The sequence below is a fragment of the Varroa jacobsoni genome, unplaced genomic scaffold (assembly GCF_002532875.2).
Source record: "Varroa jacobsoni isolate VJ856 unplaced genomic scaffold, vjacob_1.0 scaffold_154, whole genome shotgun sequence".
NCBI lineage: Eukaryota > Metazoa > Arthropoda > Arachnida > Mesostigmata > Varroidae > Varroa > Varroa jacobsoni.
This window is the reverse complement of record NW_019213056.1, coordinates 101,699-129,532: the sequence shown is the minus strand read 5'-3', so window position 1 is coordinate 129,532 and position 27,834 is coordinate 101,699. Positions and strand designations below refer to the sequence as shown.

The 27,834-nt window shown below is 39.8% G+C and overlaps 3 protein-coding genes across 13 annotated transcripts; 1 reads left to right on the top strand and 2 right to left on the bottom strand.

Moving 5' to 3' along the window:
- Positions 1 to 1,532: 1,532 nt before the first annotated feature.
- On the top strand, positions 1,533 to 11,666 carry LOC111269836 (queuosine 5'-phosphate N-glycosylase/hydrolase). Of its 10 annotated transcripts, XM_022849705.2 has the most exons (10): positions 1,533 to 1,587; positions 1,939 to 2,616; positions 4,571 to 4,757; positions 5,133 to 5,279; positions 6,918 to 6,986; positions 8,686 to 8,835; positions 9,069 to 9,192; positions 9,468 to 9,592; positions 10,261 to 10,431; positions 10,715 to 11,666. In XM_022849705.2, the coding sequence occupies exons 3-10, from the start codon at positions 4,581 to 4,583 to the stop codon at positions 10,862 to 10,864; spliced, it is 1,113 nt and encodes a 370-aa protein (XP_022705440.1). In that variant the 5' UTR covers positions 1,533 to 1,587; positions 1,939 to 2,616; positions 4,571 to 4,580; the 3' UTR covers positions 10,865 to 11,666. The 10 variants fall into 10 exon arrangements, with proteins under 10 accessions (XP_022705440.1, XP_086828397.1, XP_022705451.1 ...); XM_086972271.1 differs by lacking the exon at positions 1,939 to 2,616 and having other exon boundaries at positions 1,571 to 1,587; XM_022849716.2 differs by lacking the exons at positions 1,533 to 1,587; positions 1,939 to 2,616 and adding an exon at positions 1,660 to 1,757.
- On the bottom strand, positions 11,653 to 13,419 carry LOC111269863 (AN1-type zinc finger protein 1). Its single transcript, XM_022849751.2, has 4 exons — positions 13,204 to 13,419; positions 12,623 to 12,828; positions 12,389 to 12,469; positions 11,653 to 11,990 (listed from the first exon to the last, which is right to left on the bottom strand). Exons 1-4 carry the CDS (start codon positions 13,274 to 13,276, stop codon positions 11,844 to 11,846), a joined length of 507 nt encoding a protein of 168 aa, XP_022705486.1. The 5' UTR covers positions 13,277 to 13,419; the 3' UTR covers positions 11,653 to 11,843.
- On the bottom strand, positions 13,348 to 26,501 carry Pi3K92E (phosphatidylinositol 3-kinase 92E). 2 transcript variants are annotated; one of them, XM_022849682.2, is made up of 7 exons: positions 26,455 to 26,501; positions 24,200 to 24,242; positions 19,784 to 22,123; positions 19,193 to 19,345; positions 17,906 to 18,753; positions 13,774 to 13,816; positions 13,348 to 13,441 (listed from the first exon to the last, which is right to left on the bottom strand). In XM_022849682.2, the coding sequence occupies exons 3-5, from the start codon at positions 21,950 to 21,952 to the stop codon at positions 18,001 to 18,003; spliced, it is 3,075 nt and encodes a 1,024-aa protein (XP_022705417.1). In that variant the 5' UTR covers positions 21,953 to 22,123; positions 24,200 to 24,242; positions 26,455 to 26,501; the 3' UTR covers positions 13,348 to 13,441; positions 13,774 to 13,816; positions 17,906 to 18,000. The 2 variants fall into 2 exon arrangements, with proteins under 2 accessions (XP_022705417.1, XP_022705424.1); XM_022849689.2 differs by lacking the exon at positions 26,455 to 26,501 and adding an exon at positions 24,906 to 26,434.
- Between the last annotated feature and the right edge of the window lie 1,333 nt (positions 26,502 to 27,834).

Genomic DNA, 27,834 nt, shown 5'->3' with positions numbered 1-27,834 from the left:
AACGGCCACAGTCAAGCCAGAGGGCTCTGCGACCCAAAGGAGGAGGGTTCGTTATGGCCGCCTGCTGCTGCTGCTGTCGTCGGCCTTATTCGTCGACAATGCTCCGGAACTCCGAACCATCACTGGCACCACCACCACTGCTGCTGGTACTGCTTATCTGAACCTTATCGTTTTCCTACGTAGATCCAATTTCCTTCCCCGATGGCCTTGTCCACTCGTTTGCTAAAATGCTGGGGCATAGCTTGTCAAGAACGGAATCCTCATTTTTGCAATGTTGCATTATGTGTGCTACATATGATTACGACTACGATAGCTATTGCTTCTGCTGTTGTTATAGACAAAGCTCTCGTTCATATTGAGATATCTCATTCATATTCGTTTGAGTCTCGACAAAGAGAGGCTCGTTCATATTGAGCTGTTTCATACAACAGAGCCTTCAGAACCAGCGGAGCCATTTGCGTTTGATTGCCAGGCGTTTGCATCGAATGTTGGGTCGTAAGATTTTTCTCAACACAAAGAGCTGATCTAGGGATTACTAACGAACATACTTTCTGGGCCAGTTACTGGCACTTTTGTCGAGGACAGAATCCTTTGTACTTGGCTTCATTGTCTCAGCAGATAAAGATGGCAGAAGGCCCTGGAGAGGGTGCAACAACAACAGCGATAATGAGGAACATGAAGACAGCACTGGATGTGACTCAACTCAATAGGTCACCCACTGCTTTAACGTCTCTTAGGGATTCGGCGCTTAAGTAATCATCTCAAGAAATATGGATGCCTCGCAATAATCATTTCAATCAAATAAAAATCGTTCAAGTTACCTACCTTAAATATGCGGCGAAGTAAGAAACTATTCAAAGAGGTCGCTTTCTTTTCATGGAACAAATGCTACAATATAAGTCTCAATAATACATTGTCATCTAAGTAACCTTTAAATATGAAAATGTAATGTCCGTTGAAGCAATATTCCGTCTACATACGTTCGCGTGTGAAACAAAATGTAACCTATGTGTTTCGACGCTCCATTGTGCGTAGGCTATCATGTACGTTTTAAATTCTACCAAATGGTGATAGAGTAGTGCGCATGCAGTACGTAGCGGGTGTTTGGCCTCGCATACGCGTACCTCTATTGCGACGCTGAATCATGCAGCGGCAGTGTTTGATCTCTGGGCTGATGTGATGTCACTCCGGGGGTTTCGCGAAATCAAACGATAATTCCAGTGGTCAAATTATAAACGTCAGTACTTCATTACGATTTGAGAGAAGCAAACTGGTCCGGCTGGAAGTAACAGCAGCTGCTTAGGTTACTTTAGAAGCGGTCGGTCAACGCCGAAAGCGATTCCTGCCGTGCAGCCAGCTCATCGCACACGCTAATCAAGTAAGCAGACAAACAAGATACTAAAGCGATAGATAGAGGCTGCTCCCGTATTGGCGGGCCGCGACATCTTTCGTTGAGTGGATGAGTATAAGCTATGAGGGAGTGACACATATATGGCGTTCCCTTGCCCATGATGCGTTGAAAGCATCAGTGTGCTGACCTCAGCGGTATTGGTACAGTCTGGTTTTGTTTGCCCCTCCTGAAACCCGGTAAGAAGAAAGGCCGCAGTGACCTCTCTTTACAGCTAGCCAATTCCAGGCCTGTGATGCAGTCTCCCGTAACGAAGCCATACACGGCAAATGCACGGTGCCCTTCATGGCTTTTTGCTTTACGATCGCTTCTGCGCTACGATATGGACCAATTATCAACTAACTAACTGGTCATTAATATTGCAGTTACTAGTGCCTACAATAGACGCTTTAGTGTAACTTAATTTAATTATGTCATTCGCTGTTTCGTAATCGACATTATCGCGTTCTAAAAGTGCTAGTATAATTAATTACACGTAGATGCTAATATATTCTGAGTAGGAATTCAGGATTGTGTTCTGTTACCCGCAGATTCAAGCTTTGCTTCTGTTGCTGATGGTGAGGTCGTGGGATGGCACTGATACTGGATAGAGGCTTGTGTGGGTACTAGAAGTACCTGGCTAGAAATCGATACCACGTATGCTGTCTCAAGCGTTAGAGCATGGGAAACGGCGCAGCCAGTCGGAACTAATGGAGCATCTGGTACAAGAGTGACAGGTTGGCCCGAAACAGATAGACAGGCGCTTTGCGAATAGTCATTGCTACTGGCAATGTTCACTGGGAAGGCTCTTGACGCTGACAATAACGGGAGGTGTCTGTGCAGCAACAGGAGCGTGGTAATTCGACCAGCATGAAGCCGCTTTTGCACCTATCGACGCTCATCGGCGCCGATGATGTTGGCCGACATTGCCTGCTTGCTTACCTTTCTTCCCGCCAATCTGCCAAACTGTGGGGCTACACTAGCTCTAGCGCGAGTAGTTGTAGTAAAAGTAGCTAAGCAGTCTTATCAGTGCGCCGCGGACGCCATTACAACGACGTACGGGACAACAGTTGATTCAGCGTAAAAAGCGATGCCAGTTCCTGTCTATACTTCCTACTGCTGCTGCGGTTCTCTACCTACCTTTGATCTAACAACGGTGAAAACAGCAGCAGAGGACGACGTCCATGCGTGTTGTTCAGTGTCGCGATTGCTACTGGAAAGAACTTGGAGTCGGTAACACTTTTGCGTCCCCAGTGTCACTTCATCAGATTTTTATATGGATTTATCAGTGGCCCTGCCGATGGGAGAACCACCTATTACTTTGTCACTGTAGCAAGATGAAGAAAAAAAAGAAAGCATGCGCTTTTAGAAGACATATCACTATTATATGCAAATAATACGACCTTTTTCTTAATGAAGAAATACATAGTCAGAAACATTCTCCTTTATTATTTAGCGAGCACCTCGAGATAAGGAAATAAAAAACAGGAGACAAGTTAAATACCGATAGACAGTTGCTATCAACCTGTCGTCTTGGTTACAATTGTTGCTCTTCTGTAAGGGAAGACTGGCCAGTATAACGGCATGCTTCGTTGAGCTTTTATTTTTTGTGGACAATATATAAATATAGGTAGAAAACTAATGCGATTCTACAAGTAAGCGAAATATTATCGTAAAAATGAACAACATACGTTCATGAAACACTGGACAACCGTAGACCTTTTACGTGTATTGCGTGAGCTAATCGGTATCGGTAGGACCCATGAAGCTTGGAAAATTGTGGAACGCACCATAATTGCCTATTACGACGGGCCTATTAGAGCCTGCATGATCAACTTTTATTTTACACAGCACACTAGGACTTACATTTGTATTTTACAACGCCTGTGTTCAGGCTTTAGAAATATGGAGCCTAAAATGTATAGTCATTTCCCCTATAGCGTATTGCATTTCAAGCGTGTTACCGCATTGTGACAACTATAGACCTTGCCGTATATATTCAAAAAATAGAAATGTCTGAAACTTAAGCATGCAGTGGCAGCTGACTCAAGGTAGCATTTGTACGTATTCCTGTCGTTCGCATTGCACAATACATTCACGCCACTAGAATTTTATTCTTTCATGTCGTAACGTTCGTTGCCTATAAACCTTCGGATAGATCTACAATCTATCCGAAGGCTTATACAATGGTCTAATAACCGGATGTTCTCAGTCCCCGTTTTACCTTCCATACTAAATCATCATGCTGAGGTTTTTATTGCCACTCCATACCGGCTGCAATAATGCTGACTGTCAGCTTACAGATCCCCCCAGTGGTCTCTTTCCTTTTCATATGGCTTAGCATCACTCCGTGAAAACGCTTCGAATGTGTCTCCTGGAAGCCTTGGAGGGTGTCCAGCCGAGACGAAAATAAAAGTGTTCCAGAACACATCGAAGCCTTGTGGTTGCAAAGATCACAGCAATGGAAGTGATAGCTGTGAACAAATAAGGGCGCAGGCAGAAAAGGACGACGATGTTGAAATTTTTCGTTATCTGTAGCAACGAATCTCGTCATTGAATAATTCCCACCAAGTGATCGCTCCTCATGGAGACGTTGTTTTAAATAGCTAAACCTCTATAGCCGCCCTTATGAAAGAGCAGTAAGTTCACCTGTTGAGTCTAGGTCAGACTCATTTCCTTCTAAAATACTTAAGAGTAATCGTTCCTTCCGACAAATGCTCATCGACGATTCGTTGCTTTGCTCTAGATAAATTTGTGTTTAGAGTGCAAACGCAACTATTCGTGTGCACGTGACAAAATAATGCATGGGAACTGGTCCTGTTTGCACATGCATCGTACGCGTAAGAGTTGTATGCACGCGATGTGCGCAACACCGTATGGCCTGTCAACCATCGGACATGACTATGATAGTACATTCAGGTTTATTTCGTCTAGACTGAGATCAAGCGCCGTAAAAATTCCATTCACAGTGTTCTTATTGTTACTGCTATTGCTACATGTGCTATATGAGGCACTAAGAGGTCTAAGAAATTTTACGATGACATGTAGTTTTCACAAGGAAAAACTGAGCCAAGAACAATAGAGATTATCACAAAAGTAAACGAGTCTTTATAAATATAAAAAGCTCTCACATTTTCTGATTTGTTATTTCGTTATGTCTTATGTATGTGTGTATCTGTGTAGACACTGTTGAATGTTTGTAGATTGTATCCAGTTCTATCAGTGTGCGTTACAACACACGATGAATCCGCAGAATGCTTGTCATCCCCGTGATGACATTTTGGGACCGCGTCAGAGCGCAATTTTTATCGCAGGCGAAGCTGAGGACGTGATCGTCAAAACGGAGGGTTTAAGGGCTGTTGCAAATATGGTGAGTATCATTATAATAAATGCTGAACAGTACATTGCATTCGATCATTTCCGTGTTACTCTCCGACCCCCCTTCCCGGCCCCCAAAAAAGTTCATAGCTTCTCCTTGAATTCTCTCTGAGAGAAAGCCAAAATCGCTGAGCAAGTCCTCATACAATGACGATGTGCCGATTGCTAATGTCTGTAAAGTCAAGTTAAACTTTTCCTTAAACATGCTTTAAATATCGTGAAGCAGTAGAACAATTCAATACCATATCAGCTGCACAATCATAGACACAGTTATAGATGGTTTTAAAGGTCATAAGCATATAGAGTACAACATAAAACGCGAAGCTAATTTTACCAATACAACTTAAGTAATGCTGTTCCGTTTAAGATCCATGGGGCAGTTTCTAACAATGCTTTCAGCGTGGCAAACTGGAAGCAGCATCCACTCAACCCAAAACAAGCAACCGAACAAGCAGTCGAATGGATTTTCGTTGTAGATCTCCTTAACTTCTCGTTCTGGTCGACAGACTACCAAGTAAGGCTGCTTCGTTTTTTTGACTGGTTTGATTCTAAAGAATATACGTTGGATACCGATCATAGATGTATGATAGCAAATATCGAAACGCCGAAGCACTTAAACAGGTAAAAAAGACTTCGCAATTTTGAACTATAAGTCTGTAATATTTAATTACTGTCATATTTTAACAAATGTAAATTGTATCTGCTCAAAAAACTGTGTTCGAACACTTCCTTTCACTTCTTTTGCTGCGCCGAGACCAAAACCTCTGACGTATTAACCCCGTACTTCTGGCAAATAGTTCCGGACTACAAAAATTCATTTCACATTCAAATTAAGTCGTGCTCCCATGATAGAAAAAAGAAGTTGACCAAATTGACCCTCGGTCGCACGTTTGCTTCAGCATTACCGAAGAACCGAAAGCTTTCCACATACTTATAGCTAACAGAGTGCCTTAGCTTTCTCGTTGCGAACACTTCACGACCTCTTATTTTACGTTTATGTAGCCGTAAACGTTCAACGTTTGCGCCATTAAAGTTTAGCCATGCTCATCTGGCGTAATGTTCTCATCAAAGGGACGCTCTTTTTTAGCGTCAAAAAAATTTGAAAGCATATTGCATTGTCCTGCAAGTTTCGGCACCTATTTGTATGCTTAATGGCGAAAGATGTTCGGCACTGTTTACGAACCGAGGGAAGCGATGAAGCTATAAACTTGTCCAAAGTAGGATGATACAAAATAACGCGGGTCCTTTTAGGTTCTATTTTCCAAACATACATAACTGCCGCTTTCTGCACGAACAACGCCAGAAAAATCAACTCAGAAGCATCTCAAGTTTGCTTGACAACTCATCGACTGAATCGGAAATGGAGTTCTTATGTGAGCCTATCAGCAAAACGATTCTTTACTGGGTTTTGTTGTATCATATTTAATCGAAGTTAATGAGCAGCTTCGAAGTATGCCACTACACGCAAGCAAATTCTTAGGCCATATACGGAGTAAAATACCACCGCCGGGTTTGCCTACGGTGTATGAGAAAATCTTATAACTCTTGTTAACTGTGAAGATTGTATTGTTTTACTTTGCCCTTTGGTTCCATATCAACAAAAATATTTATGATTATTTATCAGGTGGTCATTCTATGCGAGCTCCATCGCGGTTTACCATTCTTCAAATATGTGGTTATTTCGTTTCGTCGTGACAACTAGTGTATTTACTGTTTTATGGTTTATAATGCTACATTGCACGAAGCATGGAAGCGAGAACGCGTAAGACCATAAATGGAATATTCTAAACATGTAGCAGTATATGCACATACAGAAGATCGGGTACGGTAAATATGAGCTAAACAAAGCATTCGAACTTTGGCCTGTATAACTTATGTACCTACGAGTGTTTTGTGATAACTAATTCCGGTAGTGGACAGGTCCTCAGATACGAAGGTGAAATTTTGCTTATCACGACCCCATCGGTACGCAAGAGTACGCATATTTGTCCGGTTTCAAGTATTCATGTGTATGTGTGTGTGTGTGTGTCAATCATACAATGTCTTGTACGAAAAACAAAAAACTTTATAATTCGCAACCTAAACAGAATCATTGGTACTTTTATATTAGATAGAAAATGTCCGAAATAATTCTTGAACACGAAAATTACAGGTTGAGTACGGCGGAAAGATCTATCATGGATACTGGTCCCTTTGTGCTTCAGTAAACCGAGCGCTTGAGGTGAGTTCACGTGTTAATACACGTCATGAAGATACTTCTGTCGTACGCATAAGTACAAGTTTCTTAATAGTATCTGATCTGAGAAAAAATATGGCTACCTGCCATAATGCTGCTACATAATGTCCTAGAAGCTCATCGTAGGTGGTTTTAATTCGATATAATTTGGATGCGCGCTGTTTGGAATAGAACCATTATTAAATAATAGACGATACGAAGAAGTTATGTTGGAAAGTAACTTCTTGAATACGCTAACAGTGCACCCTACGGAGACTTAAACCATTTAGCAAGTTATTAGTAGTGCTTCACATCGTGTTTTTTGTGTAGGTTGCGTAACTTTCTCTAGCAGGCTAGGCGACTTCTCGAACAGTATGCATTGGTTCGTCTTCTTATAGAAGAGATTCAGGTTGGTCAAAATAACGGCTTAGGCCACTAAGTGCCGGCAAAAAAATTTTCCAACGAACGAGACATGTCGTTTTGTGCTGAGAGCCAGTCATCTATAGCGATACTTAACAACGATATCGGACAAAGTTCAAACAGTTATTTGTATTTTATTTAGAATTCGCCCATACACATGTATAATAACTCAAGACAGGGTTTTTTTTTTTAGAGAATGATTACTGTTTCTGTTTAGAAGTTTCATTATTATGTATGACTAGGTATGAATTTCATCACTGAATCCAAATTGGTCACTAGGCCAATTAAAACTTTAAAATTGTTCAGGACTCGAACCACCTTTTCGTCGCAGCAGTCTCGCAAGACTTCGGTATTTTATATTATAGCTGTAGTTTTATTCACTAGAGATGTGCTAGGGGAGTGAATTTTTCATCAAACTCGAAAACCGCGAATTATTGCCAAAAAAAAAAAACCACTGAGTTGAAAATCATAACATAATAACAAATTTAAAAACAACACAACACACCATATGTTATAATCATATTGCGATAATGAAATAACAAAGGCTCAATTTGATTGGCGTTTCTTTCACTGAAAATAAAATGCTCTGACTTTAGTGGTCTAATATATCAAATTCAATCAAGCAGTTGTTTTGTCGAGATAATGTTTGATATACGTGTATGTACGCCAGACGAGCGGTTTCGGCCGGAGACTTTCTTCAGGTGTTATTGGATATATGTAAGCTTGAAGACGGAAGACGCATCTCTGCGAAAAGTCATTGATACAAAAAAACAGTTCCGTCGATCTACCATATCACATGCACTCTTCTCCTTTCAGTAGTCATGGTCAACATTGGTGGGCTTCATTAACACATAAGTCGATTGGCGACAGCCATTTATATTGTCAACGTATACCACTATAGGACCCTGAACTCTACAGGGTTACAAATCCTAGCTTAGGTCCATAATAATTTGCGAGCAGCTATGTAAGATAAACGCTACGATCAATTCTGCAAATATTAGTTCTTTCTTTTCTTTGAATAATATAGCTGAGCAAAAGTTTTCTATTGTAATACTTAGCGAGCCTAAGCAGCCCCATTTTATGGCAGAGTTCATGTTGGCATAACGCTAAAGGACCCTTGAATAACTGAAAAACTTGCTAGGCTGTGGAGGCTTCGTTACATCACAATACAATTCTTATCTACATAAATTTCAACGAATACAGTTATTACCACGGTTCTTAAATAAAACAGGAAATCGTCTTTCTAACTTGCCGGCGGTCTTCAACCTGTATCCTCGGTTTTTAGGAAAACATACCAATGATTGAAGCTTCATTTTATTCAACCGTAAGCAAGGAACAACTGAAAATGATTTTTCGGTCAAACAACGGAAGCGAAATACCTCTATTTGACCAAAGGCTCGAAATCCTCCACCAGGCTGGCGCCATTCTGAAAGAGGTAACTAAACATCGCTCACAGTTTTTGATCAAAATCGTTATCGCGTCAGTTGTGTAATAATGTACAGATGCAGTCTCTGCCGTGGCCACTGTTGCTGTTGACAAACTTCGGTTCTACAACAATCTATTGTTTTTACTCGTTCCCATCTAAAGTTTCCCATCCGTAAAATCACCCCTCCTACGCCTAAGCGGGATCCAGTGCTACAGTAATGTTTGTTCTATTTTGTTTTCCAGAAATATGCCGGCAAGTTCGTCAATTGTATTCGGGCATGCAAGAGCGACGCGTTGGGCCTGCTTTCGCTATTAGTAAATGAATTTCCCTCCTTCCGAGATGAAGCAGTCTACAAGAGCAAGAAAGGCATGAACCAATCGAAGATGAAAGCAGTTTTTTTTTCAGCACTTTTTGTTCTATTTGGTTGCTGTATTGAGAATACTGGAGAGTATTATATCCTAACTGAATATTTCATGAGAATTTCAGTAAGAATAGAAGTGACATTGCTGGTCAAATACCAACGCATACATTAGTCAGTATTGAATAGTCGTCGGAGACATTCTTTAATATCCGATAATTTGATCTAATTTTACCAGTAAGTTGTATCAAAACGCATTTCTTTTTCTGTTCGTTTCTCTCAGTGTCGTTTTATAAACGTGCACAGATTTTAGTGGCCGACCTTTGGGCCTGTTTTGAAGGCCAATCGTTAGGAGAGTTCTACAACATTGATGATATAACCATTTTCGCTGATTATAGGGTTCCTCAGGTATGTCAATATGATTCGTCTAGGTAACTATTGATTTTATCAAATAATCTGTTTTACTAAGACTGTTTACTTTTTATTTATACAAAAAATCTGTCTTACTAAAGAACGAGTGATTCCAAGTTTGCTTAAACCGTAAATTCAATCGTACTTATTGCAGGCTGTTTCCTGAATATCACATTTCTCAGATTATACACATAAATGTTAAAGTCACGATATAAAGTGTCCTTTTAATAATAGACTTTTTTTTTAATATGATAATGCTCTTTTCATAGTATCGAGGTAACGCAACTACCACAGGGATAAATGCGATTTATTGTAAGCGTATAGGATTATAATAAACCGCACTCCTAAGGCATCGTTCTCTATTATAGCGATAACGTTCAAAATGTTTAGAAATTCATGTATTACTAAGCTCATATATTATAGGAGCAACTCGGAAGAACGGAAACCTTTACGTTGTGTAAAACAAAGGTTTTTCCTGCCGTATGAACATTTCGCTGTTTCTGTGCGCTGTAAACCCATAAATCTTAAAAAATTTGAGCAAAACAAGAATAAAAATCGAAGTCCAAGTCTCTCCGTAACCATAGTAACTGCGAAAGTCGCCGTCCAGTTACGAAAAATGAATTTATACACTAATTCATAAAATTGGTTCCATTTCATATATACAGGTGTTGGTGTACCTTGGAGCGATTGAATATAGTCCTAAGTTGATGGCTCGTCTTCAGGAAGACCAGTTGCTTGAAAATGACAGCCGAGAAGTTTGCGAAATTCGCGGAGTCACTATCTATGCTTGTGAGGTACTTCATACCGTCCTCTTTGACCCTTCTAATTTTCTGCATGTTCGTATGCGCCACTAAACCTCTTTTCACTTATTATGAACTATTGGTAATCTGATGATGCACCAGTACATGCTAATGAAAGCCATAAACAGTGATGCAATTATTTCTTACAGAAAAAATGAGACTTTGTTTTATGAATATGCGCAAGAATGTTTGTTCAACGCAAACGTATAATAACATACATTAAAGAACGATATATATGGGTTGTAGATGGATGATCTGACTTCAAGGTGTCTCAGATTACTGCCGAGCTGCTTACATCAGAAAGTTATTACATTTCCAGTTAGTTCGCGATATCCTCCAAAAGGATTTTGACAGTTCCGTGAATTCCATCCTTGTGGACTTCTTTCTCTGGGACTATAGGAGGGACAATGCTGAAGAAATCGAGTCCAAAGGCATCCCGTTTCACCGTGTAAGGTGCATCTATTATTAAGAATAGGATCTGTCACAAAAAACGTAAATGCCACTGAAGCTTGGTGCAAACTGTCTCCTATTAAAACAAATACATACTTTTTCATCTAGAGGAACAACCAATGCTGGATTACTGGACTGTTTTTCTTAAGTAAGCGAAATAAATGTTTCAGTGTGTGCTACAAGTAGATAGGAAGACCGGTTTCTGCGTCCACTTCAAGATGTTAACGGCATCATGACCTTGCTAAGGCTAGACACACGTAAATAAAAAAGTAACGATGTAGATACGCGGAGAGCACGACTTTGATCTGATAATACACAATCACCATTTAACCAAATACCACATTAACCACTACATATAAAATGGCGCTGACCTGCAATATATTAAAGGCTGACTGAACTTCATATTCTATTTTTGACGATACGAAAAAAATAATTGTATATTTTTGTTCTCAAAAAAAAAAACAATAAAATATATCACTCGCTTTTATAGTAAAAATAACAGTTCATATAAAACAACTTTGTTTTTGAAAAACCCTTTATATTAGAGGGGAGTGATTATGTGTCTTATTTATACTATATTATTTTGCACTTCACAAGGTACTAACTGGAAAGTCGCATGTATCCTTTTGGAACATTTAATAAGAATCCTTTGTCAAACTACGCTTTTTGCACTGCATTATATGCACAATTTTACATATGTACAAGCTGATATAGAAGCTACACTTAGTCTATCATCGGACACGTTATTCTAAGTTTCACACAGCATAGCGAACGTATGGTCAAATATTTAATAAATGCCTCAATTCATTTAGAGCCCTATAGATCGCGTTTATTGATGCTGACAGAGCCTGTTAAATGCAGCAGATTTTGCAAAAAATAAATTTGATTCGAGGATCACACATCACATATAGCTACACAAGCTATCCAGGTTCATATTCTAATATAGGCCTTTGCAGGACTGCAGATAAACTTCTTATGATCGGCTCCTTTTGTACTTGTTATTGACTACCATGGTAAGTCAGGTTTAACTCATCTGCCTCTCGAATTATGTCTTTTTTTAAAAGACTCTCCATTGACGACGACAGATCTAGAGAACGCGAAAAGCCGCCTTCTACTGATCGTTCCATTGACTGGAGGAAAAGACGCTGAAATAAAATTAAACATTTAAATAAGGTTAAAAATATTGATAAGATGTAGGGAAAATTTTCGTGGGCGCTAATTATCTAAAACATACTATCTAAGAAAGAAATGCATTTTTTGAGCAATTACCTATTTGTATTAATGCTATGCGTAAAACTCTGGTATAGAATTGCTTTTTCCTAATAATTGAATCATTCACAAAGGCTGACTCTGATATTTGTAAATTTATTCCATTGTACGACTCTTGTGGCTAACTAATTATTATTACGATCATTTTAAATAAAACAACTTTGAATTGCTGTAATATCATACCGTTGATTGATCTTATTTATAATATTAATAGATACATAAACTGTAAATGTCCTAATAATAGGTCGTGTACTTGTATAACGCACTTGCTTACCTTAGCGTTGACTCGGTTATTGTCATTAGGGATTCCTTCATTATCACATACATAGTCCATACAACGTCCGACAGTCCACAGCTGGAAATGTGTTGTATCGTTGAAAAGCAACAACATTTTGCTATTCGTTAATGTTGTCATAATATTTACATAAGACACCATGATTTGTAAGACATACACAAAACGGTGTTACTTAAATAATGGCGATCAGGAAAAGAATGAAATCCACGTAACCTTTGAGAAGAAATATGGCTTCTGCTGTCCGTCGGGTAGTCGGATCTCAAGGTAAACTCTTTCGTGCTCTGGAAGGCCTTTATCTCCTCGAGCCTTCATTTTAAGCTTCATTAGCTTCACCTTCAAAGCAGTCGGATTAATTTTTTTCTGTCGGGCAAGCGACGCAGCGGGCGATGCTTCAGCCGCGGCGATAATAGCTTTTCTGGCTGTAAAAATTATATACGAAGAAATATAAAAGGGTTCGCAAGGTAAATGAGATGAAACTACTGCAGAGAATCCTGACTCCTCGTTTCTTTCATCTTTTTGACCCGCTACACCTATAAAGTTTTGCAAAATTCTATATCTAGCGAGATCTAAAGCATCTGATATTACAAAACAACATGATCTTCTGACGACTGCAGTGAATATCGGCTGACCGCGGAATCCTATCGTAACTGTGCTTCAGGTTAATTCATAAAAAAGCTATGATTCACCACGTCCATCTGGAGCCTGGCACCGCTAAGCAGCGAGCCATATTTTTGAAGCAGATTATTCAGTTCATTAATAATTTGTCTGATTTTCGAATTTGATGTAAGTCTTACCCTGGATGATATCCCTGACCACAGCAGCGGTTCTAGGCATATGCTTCTCTGCCTGTGGTTTGGGCATTTGCATGCAAAGGTGGCTCGGAGGATGGCGATGAGGAAAACAGTAGTTCCGTTTGCAAAAGTGGCATATCACAGCAACCAATTCACGCGTCAAGCATCCACTGAAGGCGCAACGATGCAGGCCACCGCCAGCTTTTTGCAAATTGGCCACCTCTTCGGCAGTTAGTCGCTTCTGCCATCAGTCGCGGTTCAGAAAAGCACAAGACAGTAAAAATTAGGTTATTAATAACTATCGAACTCTGATGTCAAAGACTTATTTTTTAGGAATATATAAAGGGCATTTTCGGCCTACGCAAGCGAAAATTTTATTCCAAAGTGAATGGAAAAATTTATAAGCCAGCATTTCCCTAATTCACAGGTCTCTTTTTGTTTTCATAGCTATTAAACACTGCAGGGACATCGATTTTCATTTGCTGAAAAAATTCTGTATATATTTTTAATTAGCATATATATATGACTTAACAAGTCATATATGCTAACTAAAATAGTGGATATTGTACTCACGTCATTTACACAAGTGTGATTCAAAGCGCTGGCATGCTCTTTGCTGAAACAGATAATGTTGCAGACACAGTTATTGAGGTAGCTAAAGAACTTCTTCCCACGAAATGCTTCAAGGTGAAGATCGCCATTTTGAAATCGATTATATTCAAGTGGCTTGAGACGTGGGTAAAAGAATAAAAAACAAAGCTAAAAAGGGTTAGCATTAATTATCTGCGGCGCACATTTTAAAACCTAAGCAACATACGACTGTCAGATTCGACGATCCTGTATTTCTGAATAACGTATTATATACTTCCTTTATTATTTTGACAATTCCTTGAGAGGTTCGCAAAGTATGTCAATGAAACGATACCCAAATATGTAATAATATGATATCATATACGAAAAAATACAATTTATATAATATATAGAATAAACATTTTAAGGATGAATTTGCGACGGTAACTAAAATAAAAGTAAAATTGATTCATGCACAAGGTTTATTACCGGGATATCTTAAAAACTGCACATTAGTAAACGTACTTACGATACGTTAAAAGCAATCTAAGATAGACTTTTTATCTCACTAGTTGCCTATCCCCACGTTTTCGCATGTGTAGCATAAATGTTTGGCAGCTCCGCTTAAAAGTATTAAATGCTGTTACGGTAAAAAACGTATGCTCCTTCCTTCGAAACTCAGTTTTCTCCACAATTTCATACGTGGAAGAAAAACACCTGATATCTCTGGTAAATAGATAAATAAATAATTTTTGTTTTATTTCACGATCGTGGTTTATTCACAAAATACTTTTATTTATGTCTTTGCTTTTCATCTTCTGTATCGCAATTGGCTGAACTCTTAAGCAACTCCTCACAAATTTCGCTATTTGATGTCACTTTTGACTATCCGTCATATGCGTGCACTATATGTACGTACTTATTGATGCGGTTACTCTGTTCAAGTAAAATTATGATTAACACTATTTTTTTGTTATTAGGTTTGCGGCACACATTACAGGAGTTAGAGGAATAAGCGGCAAAGGACAAATTCTGAACTTCATTACCTCCAGTTACATCATGCTTACAACTCGTACATCTAACCAGCTATCAGTCAGTTTCGCGTTCATATCATAATTTATATATAATTATTATTATTACATTTTCTTACTGGCAACAGTTGATGTCAACATAGAATGACTGTCGTACATTGAGAAGGAGGTGCTCCCTCAATGACCTAAGCAGGTCTGAACAGGTAGGTATTTGAACTGGTGATTTAATTAATTATATGGGACCGAAAACAAGAAAATTTTTTACTTTTGTAACTGAGTAACAGCGACGGCACAGCGACTTCAAAAAGCATTTTATATGTCGTTCACCCCGTTCGATATTTCAAACGTTTTAGTGCAGTATGAAATGTTTACAAAAAGATAATGTCGCAACCTGCTGTGTTAACATGCGACGATAAGAGTTAATCAGATACGGTTATTAGGTTAGGACATTTCTGAGATGACCAAGATGTTCTCCGCCTACGATTCAGATATCAGAGAGTTACTACTCAGAGGCAAGGCAAAAAAATGCAGGTGTTCCCTTCGTAAATTTTCCTATAGCGCTTCTACATCACTTAGTTACAATAGTTACTTAAATCTAAAAAAAACTTCTGTTTTTATTATTATTTTGTATGTGTATAACAGATTAATTTTATTTTGCATCAACGGCAGCTGCAACCTCCAACTAACTGAAGTTCGCGCTTTTTAAACATTACTTATTTCTTATTCAACTCGAACGTCCATTGAGGACAATCCGACAACAGCAAGAACGCTAGCCTCGTCCATTTGTTAACAACAACATCCTGACAAATGTTCACCAATTTAACGTCAATATCTATCAAATGTCTAAATGAGACTAAGTTTCTACCTAACATTCTATGTGTCTGTAGGACTAATTTTTGTTTAATATATAAGTTGTTTACTTGTCGACATTATCAACAAAGATAAACTGCAACTATAGCATGCAACATTGTTACTAAAGTAATGGCTATTTTTAATCCACAAAACAACGGTGATTACATAAATAATGACAATCGACCTGATAATGACAACTATTGCTAGTGCAATTACATAAACAAATAATAAACCATCCTGCCTTTCTTCAATTTTCATTGAAATTAACATTACTAGCAATCCTAGTAAGAGGTGAAGAAGAATAATTCACATAAATATGCCAACCTCGCCCAGCATCACAGAATAGCGACGACTATGGTTTTATCACAGCACGGGCGTACGGACCAAGAACATATTATGATGCCACCAAACATTCGCCCCGACTTCAATTCTGCTTAACCGTTAGTGTGTACATAAACTTCATATTAAACTATACCAGTGAAATACCCGCGCGGATCTGTTATCGTTTTGAATGGGCAACATAAATTAAACCGAACGTATGCGAACATGTGGATTTTGAATATATGCAATACGGTTAAGCGATAGTTTCGATGTTTCCGTTATTCCAGGCTTGTCACCAGTCACTGGTAGATACGAAAGCTTTTTTTCGAGAAAGAAAAAACTAGCACGTGCTTTTTCCTTGAACAAATCGAGAAGTCGATTTTTTTGATACCTTTTTCTAAACATTAACTTTTTTTCTGCAATTATCATTAACTCACAGGGACTTAACACGTTGACCGATTTCAATTTTTTCGAGTGCCGCATCTGGCTTTCATTGCATATCTTCATCTTAAGGACTTCATATTGCAGTGATATTACTCGCGGGATTGCGAAGTTAAATATTCAGTAATTGCCCCCCTGTATTGATTGCTACTGCTGCTGTACGGAGGTGTTAAGCAAAAAAAGTTTCCACATGGCTTACCACTCCCTTATACAGGCAGCAACAAAAGCTGGATTCCGCAATGGATGCGATGTTAGGAAGAATAAACACATAATACGAGAATGTACATCCTTTAGACAAGACTTTTTATGTGTTTTATGCTGTTAATGCGTGGGAAGGGGTTGACAACTCTCTAGAAAATTATCAGGGTAGAAGTATATATACATGTTAGTGTTGATTTCCAATGGGTTTGACCGTATTTGTTTCCAGTAGCTAAAACAAAAATGCTCATTGAAAGCAATACTTCTCTTAATACAGTTAATACAAATAAGAAAAAACGTAGCACCATATTGAATCATGATGAAAAATACAGGTTCGTCAGAATTTAAGCTTCAGGAATGCGCCAAAGGTATTGACAACGATAAATGCGTGTTTGCTTGTCAATAACCTTCACCGTTTTTGCAATTGAGACGAAACTGAGAGAAATTGAGTCGCAAGAACTGAAAAAAAGATTCTTCATTGGACTGGTTGTACCTTCCGGAGCAAGTACAACGCCATGAAGGGCAGTTTAGTTCACAATTTGATGTCTGGAAACTGAGCTGTCACTCCGAATGGCCAGCGCCAGAATTGAGCTGAATTCTGTTTGGTTTTGGCTCAATCCGGCTATAATCGCATAACCAATTACCTCAACATGTTCCGGCCAACACAAGTTCACCTCTATGAGAGAATCTATAAATAAGCTACATTTCAGGCATCAGGTAAAATCAGCATCTGAATATACACACGGGTAACTTTCATCACAGTTTTCCCGTTGGCAGAGAATCAAACACTTTTTCCCCAGTTGCTGCTGTCAGGCTCAACCCACTACTTTTTTAAAATGTGTGTCTTTAACATCAAAGTAATGACGATGCGTCTAGGTAGCTAACGTGACTCAATCAAAGCATACTTAGACTTCAGCCTCAATAGTTATGTACTCATTTTTTGTTGACACTGAAAAAAAATCGGTAAAATGACCTTTCCGTCGGAAATTGTACGCATACTTTGGTGAATTCGTGAAACGATCAAGCAATGCATGGTATATGAATATCTATCTGATATATATCCGTCAAATACCAACACTTCAAAATTCCACCAGCCCGTTCTTGTCACATAAAATTCACCTCATGGAGTTCAAGATCTATGCGGCTGCCAGATGTCTTCACTAGGACATGTTTTGCGCAGTCGACAAAATCAGCCGTGACAGTGACATAGCAATAACATAAAAATAACCTATGGGACCGCTGGTTAGTTAGATAAATGAGTCCACGAGATTGACTAAATTGATTGCGTGTACCTGTGTTCGTTTTTTGATTTGCTTTTTTTGTAGCCTTCTTGCTTGTAAATTGTCTCAAATTAGCGTCCACTTCTTAATAATCATAGCTTAGCGGTTTACATGTGTTTGACTGAATGGAAGAACCAGTCAAGCTTGGTGGACCAAGCGCCACCGTACGCATCACTGAGCTGCGTTTGAAAATAGTGAAGTGCTTCACTTTCGTCCCTGTCAACTTGCAAGGTATTTCGCAAATAGGTAATGTCTTCGATGCTTTGTAGTTCGGGAATTCCAGTCGAAAGCATCATTGTGAATAGAGTGATTAGAAGACGCGAGTGTTTGTGAAGTATAGAGTAGGCACGGTAGCAGAGTTCCTGGAAGGCCGTAAAGTGAGGAGTTTTATGCGGCTGATCCTCGCCACGCGCTATTACACACAGAAAGTCCTCTGTTAAGACGAATGGGACCCGTTCACGATTGATGCCAAATTTCTTTTTGAAATGACCGAGGAAGTGACCAAAATCGATATGAAATATTTGGCCTTCCTCATTAACCATAATATTATCCGGATTTCGATCGCCAATGCCAAGAATGAACGTGGCTACACAGTACCCAGCGCAACTGTGCGTAAAAGTCTCCACCGCTGCTAAATAACTGCGTTCATCTGGATTTTTTTCTTTGATCCACCGATGGAGACGCGTCGAGTCAAATTGAAACTTCGACAGTCGACTCGTGCGTTGAATGTCCATGACCGTGAGAGCGTCTTTGACGACCTCAATCAGGCCAACATTTTCACCTGTAGATAAAACTGCATAGGGCATCATCCGCATATCAAGACCTTCCTGTTTCCATATCGAATCCATTATTCGGATTACCTATAATAAAATAGGGACAGAAAAAGCGATAATTAGAATGTCTAAGAAATTTTCTATGTCCACTCTCAGTAAAAACTTCTTAATGTTACGACTACTAAGAACGAAACTATTTATTTAGTCGGATCGGGAATGCTAGCCCTTGATCAAGCACATACTGTTTTACGCTACATGTACAATTCCATAGTTTAATTACACTTACTTGTACATACTTGGGCACGTACAGACAAAGTGGGAATCACAACAATAATATCTACACAATGGATCAAACGAGAAATCAAATTTAGCATAAAGTGTTTAAACATACGTGGAAATTTAAATACGACGAATACGGAAACTAAATAACTTCCTAATATGGCAATGCCTTTAGATCTTATTGGATAAAACGTCAGGTCTCGAAAACTTCTGCCCTGTAATTACGCTTGTTGTTTGTTGTACTGACCTGCAAGGTGAGCATGTCCTGCCGTAGATCATCACCATTTTTAAAGATGAGCTGATGGTAGTTTAGGAAGCTGTTATCACCCAAAAACTCGGGGTTTTGCCAAATGAGCCATAGGGGTTTTTTAGCAGAGCCCATGACTCGGCATCTAGGCACCTGAATAGATGGACAGAGACCCACACCATTAATTTTTCGCCCTAATTATCAATAACCTTTGTTTTCAGTAAATCTTTTGGTATAAAATATTTTTACTAGTACCCGGGCTAGCGATAATCCAGGCATGAAATAATGATAAATAGTATTACATGAAACTTCTTTAACAACCACATGTTTGGTTATACTGTGTTTGACTAAAGTTAGGATAACATAATAGCAATGGAAGGGAACGTCTTCTTCTTTTAAATCTTTTCAACCTACAGGCTTCTACTGTATAAGGAAAAAGCGTTATGTCATTAATTAAATTAAACCCCACAGACATATTGTATAAAATCAATGGCTTACGAAGAATCCACAGTATTCGATAGTAGCAGAACTTTATTTGATTTGATCTTTTAGTTAGCTACAAAAGTTGGCCAGAACAACGAAAAGCCTTACCTCTAAGTCGCCGAGCAGCTTTGTGTTGTTTAGAGGCGACGGGAAGTTCTGTAGAACGTCTAGGTAGTCTTCCTGGGCGAGCTGCTTATCGAGATAAGCTTTTTTGTCACGACAGGTATCACTTTTCAAAGCGTCAGTAATTTGTGTTAACTTTTCTAATGCTCCGACCTGTTGAACAACGGGACGTAGATGTGAGCCCATACCACGGCAGAACGCCTCTAGCAAAAGGCCAAACTTAAATGCAACCGATTGATCGTGCATCTCTGCCTTAAGATGCCAGAAAAAGTAGTGCCCAATGCTATAGTTGAGTAGTGCACGTCGTAGGAGGAACTTGCCCAACGGGTTATCAAGGTAAGGCTCATACTTCAAAACCTGGACAAGCTGCAGGAGATACTGCGCCAACAGTTTGTTCGGCAGGTTCTGATGCAACCAGTGGACCGCCTGATCACGGACAAAGACGTCAGGATACTTGCAATCGAGTAGCTCAAGCGCAATCTCTGGTGACACCAGAGGCCACCCTCTAAGCAATCGGTACATTTCGCTCACCTGATTTCGCTTGTTCCATTCAACGGCATCAAGGACCTTTGGTAAGGAGTCAGGCAAATGCTTCTTCAAATAATACCGATAAGTCCATATTAGCATCTTATCCTGTTCTGTAATTTCAAACAGTGGGTCTTTTTTAATGAGCTCATGCAGAAGCTCCTTCGTTTCAAAATTGGGATTTTCTGAGTCCTTGACATCAAGGAACCGCTGTCCGTTAGAGCAAACTTCATCGAAGGTTGGGTAGCGAACATTCGGTGAATACTTGTCGAACTCAATCATGAGGCCCGCACACTCAGCCTTCCTGTTACGTTGGGTTGTACCTAGCGGATTCAGCAGCTCCGTGAGGCCTTTTGGCACTGGCCACAGCGGCAACTTCATCTTCCCGCTCACCAATACACTTCGAAAATCAAATAAGGGCACATTGCCCCATGCAATTTGAACACTTTCTCGACTTTTCTTTAAGACTGCACAGACCGAAATGCATAACCGAGCACTCCGGGGTATATCAGGCACAAATAGATTAAACTTGAGTGTCTCCTTCCACTCCGGACAACTGTTATCAACCTTCTTGGAGTCCTGTTCTTGGCACAATTGTTCCGTACCGTGATAGATGCCAGCGCGAACAAACACTTTGTCAACATTTGTAACATTTAAATAATACGCCGACATGATCTTTACCTTAAAATGGTCGTTTATGTGATAGAGCATTTGACGCGAGACAAGATCGGCACCTGTCTTGCGGCGGGCATAGCTCGGCAACCGAAAGCCCGTTGGTGGAACCTCCTCATACACTTTCGATCTCGGAATGAGCATCAGCTGAGGTAGTTGCCCTTTAGCAAGGCACTCACGTATGTACTTGTACTGTCCGAGCTCGTATGGTCCGCAAAGGTATTGCTTTTGGCCGCACACCTTCACGACATGGGGCTCGTTTGAATTCATGAGGTGACCTAAATGCTCCACTGCCATTTCCGACAGATCGTTGGATTTCGAATTTGGAAATAGCGTTAGATGGGATGACGTGTACTCATCGTTTTTATAAATCACCCACATTTTCACGTCAAAGCTTCCATCATATTTTAGACGAGCTTTAATATTTGCTGGCAGCTCAGTGACCATCTCAATATCCGGTGGATAGATGTAGGCCAACCGGTCATCCACGGTCCCTCGATCTCTTCTACTGACAACGTCAGCACACTCCTGCATAATCTGTTTGCGAAAATGGACAACTTCTTCATCCTGGTCGTGCATAAAGTCATGTACACATCCACCGACCGCCTGGTTAATGGCTGCCTCAGTCTTTCTCTCTTCGGGATTTTCACTGGACTCGGCTAGTTTAAGCAGAGGCTTAAACAAGCGAAGATCACATAACCGTCGATTTTCATCGACAAATTCGATTAGATCGGATGACTGTAGAACAGAAACAAAACTGTAATTTTCTGGCTCCCTAAGTAGGCCGAATAGCGGATAATGGCGCGCCTCGAGGAACAAATTGGTCTTCACCTGAGCCAACGTCGCTTCACGAATACATCCCAGTGGTACTATGATTCCAGTTGGCAAGAGGCAATCCACGGTAATTTCTTGTGGCATGCATCGAAAATCGTATAGTTCACCCGACGACGGAGGCATGATGCTGAATTTTGCTGATGCAGCTGATGGAAACCATTCAAACAGATCAGCTTGGAGCAAGCTAACGGGTGGTGTCCGTAACCGCGAACCTCGGAACCATGTGTACCCGTCGGCAGTTGCTGATGATGATCAGGAGGATAAGATGATCGACCGTTCAAGTGGAAGTTTATTCTGAAACGGATAACACGTACGGTTAGCGGACCACACTGATAGCTAGTGCGAGATACAGTTCGTCGTGATTTGGTACACTCAAATCACATTTAGCAGCAAAGTACAGAGTACACACAGTCTACTTTGCCACCCCTGAGAGCATCTCGACGCTTGTAAGACGACTACTGTCACAAAACGTCAAGCCAAACGGGACAAACACATCACTTTCACATGCCAAATAGACAGATGAATACAGTCGCAATATAGTCCCGCCTAAAACTCCGAAAACTTGGAGTAAAGTAATTTAGGAGTCCATCAAACGCGTACGAAGGCGACCACTTACACCTCTAGCTTGACAAGAAAAATCTTAGTTCTTTTGTGCTAGAACAAATCTTCGATGGAACGCAGCACAAGGTTGCCATGCTTGATTTCAAAGGTCTACGACCCAACCACACGTGTCATCCGTTCAGTCCAACAAAAAAGAAAAAAAACTCATTCGGAGATGATAACAAAATGCACTTTATTTAACAGCAGAGAGTACATGAATGAACTCTTTATTTACTCGAAGCTAGAAAACTTAATGCGACACATATTCGTAAAGATTCGGGTAATGTTTTTTCCGAAATGAAATCTGAGCAATTAAAAAACTCCAATTAAATAGACACACGTAGCGACCCATACAATATAACCCGTTCAGATGCAAAAAAAAAGCATAATTATGTTTCGCCAATGCAGAGGCTAATGTAAATATTTCAGATGACAAAATGATGATTTCATGATCTAAATGTTTTAAGTGTTAAAGCTTTAAGAAGTAGACATGCGGGGAGAGATCTGCTCTAGTCAGACGATTTTACATTCATTCATATAACGTTTGCTATGCCATTGTCAAGTAAAGGCCAACGGGTGACTTGGCGTCTGAGGTGTAGTTATATCGTGCTTTTAAGATGTTACTGAACACCGCAGTATCCATTACTTGTTATAGCGCTAGATTGCACTGTTTTTAACCTTTTTATTCCAGTGACTATATCTGGCCATCTGAAAAGTCGCACTTGACTTCTCATTTATAAAACAAAAGCCTCTTTATTAAGTATTACTAAATCATACTGACGTTTTTATGCTAGTTTCAACGTTTCCCATTTGCCATTCTTATATTAATATAAAACCATAGACATCTCAACCCTAAAAAAACGGATGAACAGATTTAAAAACAACTAACTTTTTCAAATTGAAGGAGAGCTTAAAAATAAATTATTAACTGGATATGTATGAAGCAGTTAATTATAGAGTATGATCACGTTTGTTATCCTAGAGTTAATAATACTGTTGCGGGAATAAATGTTTGATAATCGTTTCACCTTAGTCAATAAATCAAACATATTAATTTCAATAGTTAACATTGAATTAGAGGCTCTTGTATTGTCTAATAATAGGATAAATAATAATGCATGCTAATGTCAAATACAAAAGTTCACGTTAATTAAAGATGAAATACATTCGTTCTCTGAACAGTTTCGTAAACAACTGAATATGAAGTTGTCTCACTGTGGTTTACAAGCCAACTGCCAGAAGATCTCAAATTCTCCGATGGTTTAGATCAGAATAGTTTTCTTGGCTGACCCTCGGCCTGCAGTGTCCCACAACTTGTTGGCTTTGGAGTTTTAAAAGAGACATCTCCACAGAAGCCACGAGGTATGCGCACTCGGCCTCATAGTCTTTATATATGCCTTTCCAGCTGCCTCATTCTCTTCTTACTGAAGAAATAAATACTCTCTTTTCAACCGTGAACATTTTACGCAGATACCCGGAGTGGCTTATATAATATAATACTAGCTCGCTTCTTCCCCAGGCATCGCTGATACCGCCAAAACTAACATGACGCATAGGGCAGCAATAAATTATGCATAAATAAATTATACTCGTCTAAGGATTTACGTCTCGCTATAACTAATAGTATTATACGATAACCGTAACTGTAACAATGTATAGAAATCATTACAAAGAACAAAGTAATAATCCGCATAAAAAATCTTGCAGCGAAGAAAGTGCTGCGAGTGTTTCAGGTAAAGACTGACAAATTCACATAACAGAGTTACTTACCAAAACACGCCATTGCAGAACAAACACGTGATTGGCAGGAAATCTGTGATATTGAGAATCAAGCAAAACGAGAAAAAGAGTGTTATTCTAAACAGCTACATAATCATCTTCTTCATCGGAAACAACTCAGTTTACTTGAGCCAGCATAATTGCCATCACTACTTCCTAAAAAATCGGATGAGGCTTAGTCGTCTCGAACACTCGAAGATCTATGTATTCAGACTCTTATTAGCTATTAAGATGAAACGTCAATGCTACTTCAAAAAAGAGACTAATGTAGCAACACGGCACACAATATTCGTATGCTTCCACAAACAAGCGAACATTATGTTTACAAGTTAAATGCTACGTATCCGTATTTCATTTTTATAAGATCTGATATAACATCTACAATTAACAAGTATGAGCTCAGCGAAGGGCTCTTTATTTTTTATTACCACCTTACCATGTGGAAAGCACGTTAAGACAGGTTTGTTTTCTGCACAGTCCGCAACCAAGACAGAATGGTGAATGGCTGTTAAAAAATATTTCATGACTAGTTCGCGTCATTTTAACGTCACTTGCGTTAGCACTACATAAAAAAAAGTAAACAACCTATTTGCCCATTTATTATGAATAATACAACCGCAATTATTATTATTATTATTATTTTGATAATCCATTCTCTACCGTAACGTAATAGCCTTTAGATAACGATACAACTTACTGAGTTCTCCAAACAACAACACATTAAGTTCCAACGGGCTTTACCGGGAACCTGTTTTCACAACAGCTCTCGCTCTGTATTAATTGCTAACGGTTGTTGCCAGTCTCTACGTATGTATTCTGCACAAGTAGGTATGAGTTACGCTTAAACGTCATTGGTTGCTACTGTTTACCACGACGCAGAGTAAATACCATTAGTCCATGAACTCCCTTCTGTCTGATTCACAGTGCATGAAATATCTGTCACAAATGCTGTAGACACGAAAGCAGGGTTGGACGGACGCCACAGAAGACGCTTTGGACACCCGCAACCGCTAGAAGCAATAAATAGCGTGCATTTCGAAATTGGGCCTTCTCCGAATCGCCTGCGCGGCTGAGTAGAGAGGCTTGCGACTGAACAAAAACTATTATTTCAAACACAATATAGGAGATGATCAAACAAGAAGAACGTGTGTTGGGTTTCATTCCTTTTATGGAATCATGCCACATGTAAGTGGTAACTTTAACACAGACAAGTGGGCGATACAAAAGTTAGAGATACCACTTGGTCCAACTACAGGAACGGCGACAGAGGCCGTCGCAACTACAGTCGCTATTTTGTGACTATTATGTGCACACGCATAACCCTTCTCTGCTTATCAGTTATCTTAGCAACTGCACGCTGGTCATGTATGCACGTAAGCGATACAGTATTTTTATTAACGGGTAAAGCTAATAGGTTTTCGTTAGTAAACCTATGGAAGCTATCGTCATCACGAAGAAACGAGAAGTTGGACCAGCCAGAGAAGCAAACAAATAACTACTAATGGTCCTTCCTCATAGGCAGAACACGTTCGATTCTGTTTTGTGTTACAGACAACAGCAGCTTCTATTTCAGCCCTATCCTAAATTGGTTAGACACAAGATGATCAATACGATTAGAAAAATCAAGTGCCAATCCGCATCTTCCTGTGGATTAGTTCGGAAGGTGATAGTTCACCGGGTAGGGCAACAGGGCTACGACTGCTGTTATCTTGCGATGAGTAGAATAGCGCGCCGTTGTGAACTACTGCGCGTTGCATGCGTGGTCGCTGCAAACACAACCCGGCTGTTATAAATATGGAGAAATCAAGGACTGGAATAATCACTACTGCGATGACGATATATCATTATCAGCAGTGAGACTCTTTCAAAATATTCTTATAGCACTAAGAGCTTTGACTATTATGCCCTTATGACTTTTAAATGTTGCTTGACACGGCTGGTCCCAGCAGGAATTGTGAAGCGTGTTTCACCGCCCTGGCGCAAAATAAACCACCCTTAAATTTAGTAGGCAAATACGTCACCACTAATCCGTCGTGGACGAATACTGCATTGCACAGGAATTATAAATGTACCACTTCTTTGCAAAAAAGAAAAAGAGAAGGGCCGGATTGTTATGTGTTCTCGCATGCTTATTTATCATTCACTCCTCTGCACTGGCTACTTCATCGCACAACGTAGTAGAGCACGCAGTTGTTTTTCGTAGATCGAAACCGATCGACGCGATTGGGTTCATACAGTGAACATACCCAAGGTACTACAGCTGAGGACGGAGCAAATTTTGCCAACGTGGGTAAATTCAGCCATATCGCACCGCGTTGCGATGTCTTACGCCGATCGACAAAACGTAGACGGACGAACTGCTGCTATTCCTTGTTCGCACGACGATGGCCACGAACGCAAAGACAATTAGTGGTGGAGCACAAAAGAGCAAGACAGTTTTACCACGGGCATATCCTTAGCTCAGCACAACATACAACAGATCAATAATGCCATCAACTACACGGCCAATAGACACCAACTAACCAGTGACCACTCTCGTCGCCCTACTACAATTAATATCATAACAACACAACGGCGTACACATATGCATTCACCAGCATCACTGCAAGCCGCCCGCAGACGGCCAAAGCCAGACGCGCGAGCAACGAAATACAAACCCTAACACGATTAAACACAAACATCAATACACAGCCAGCGAGTAAAACACTCATTATCCAGGCTCTCGGGCGCAGCTATATGAAAACATCAAGAGTCCTGCTTGATGATACTCTGCTCAAAAATGCTTGTCTGGCTGTTTATCTGTCTGTCTCCGTTTCTTGCAACAGGGTTTCTGCGGTTGTTGTTTATGATGATGATGGTTCTGATGTTGCCGGTAGCTGCTAAAGCAGCGGACGCTAGCAGACGAAACTACATCCAAACAACACGACACAACCTCATCAGCAACAACATCAGCAGAATCAATTGCCCGCCAAGATGACGGCACTCTCTAATGGATGAAACATGAAACCCGGGAAGATTCAAAGAGCTGTCATACGAGGAGGTGATCAAAACAAGCAAAAATGGGTGGAAAAAAATGAAAGCACAGGAACATTGATTGCTATCACGCAAGCTTAAATGTGCACTGAATAAAAAAGCACTGATACCAAGTTTATGCTTTTTTCTCGATGTTTTATGATTCATTTCAGTTTAAGGTGTTATGTTCGCTAGCCTTTTTAGGTTACCACATCTGTGTAGGCCCACAGGTGTTGCCCGCCCTATGACCACCCATTTCACACGAACCGCCGACACGCCTTACCTTCGCCGTCGATTTTGGCTGTGAGATGAACCTTCGACTTTTCTCCTTTTTGTGATTAGAAAGTAGAATGGTGAATTGAGCCGAAAATGTTGGGCATCGTTGAAATATGAACCGTCACGACACATAACTTATATTCTTCAAATCAATGAGTACTTTTCCGGTTAAATTTCATTCCGTTATGTTCTCTCTGTAGATGGTTTATATATTTTGGTATTATGCATTTGCTGAACAGTATTTTTTTCCCATAGAGCGTAATGCTAATTTGGGCGAGTTGATTTTTTTTTTGATGACTTTCCCTCGGCAGCAGTTAATACTTTCTGAAAGACTTATA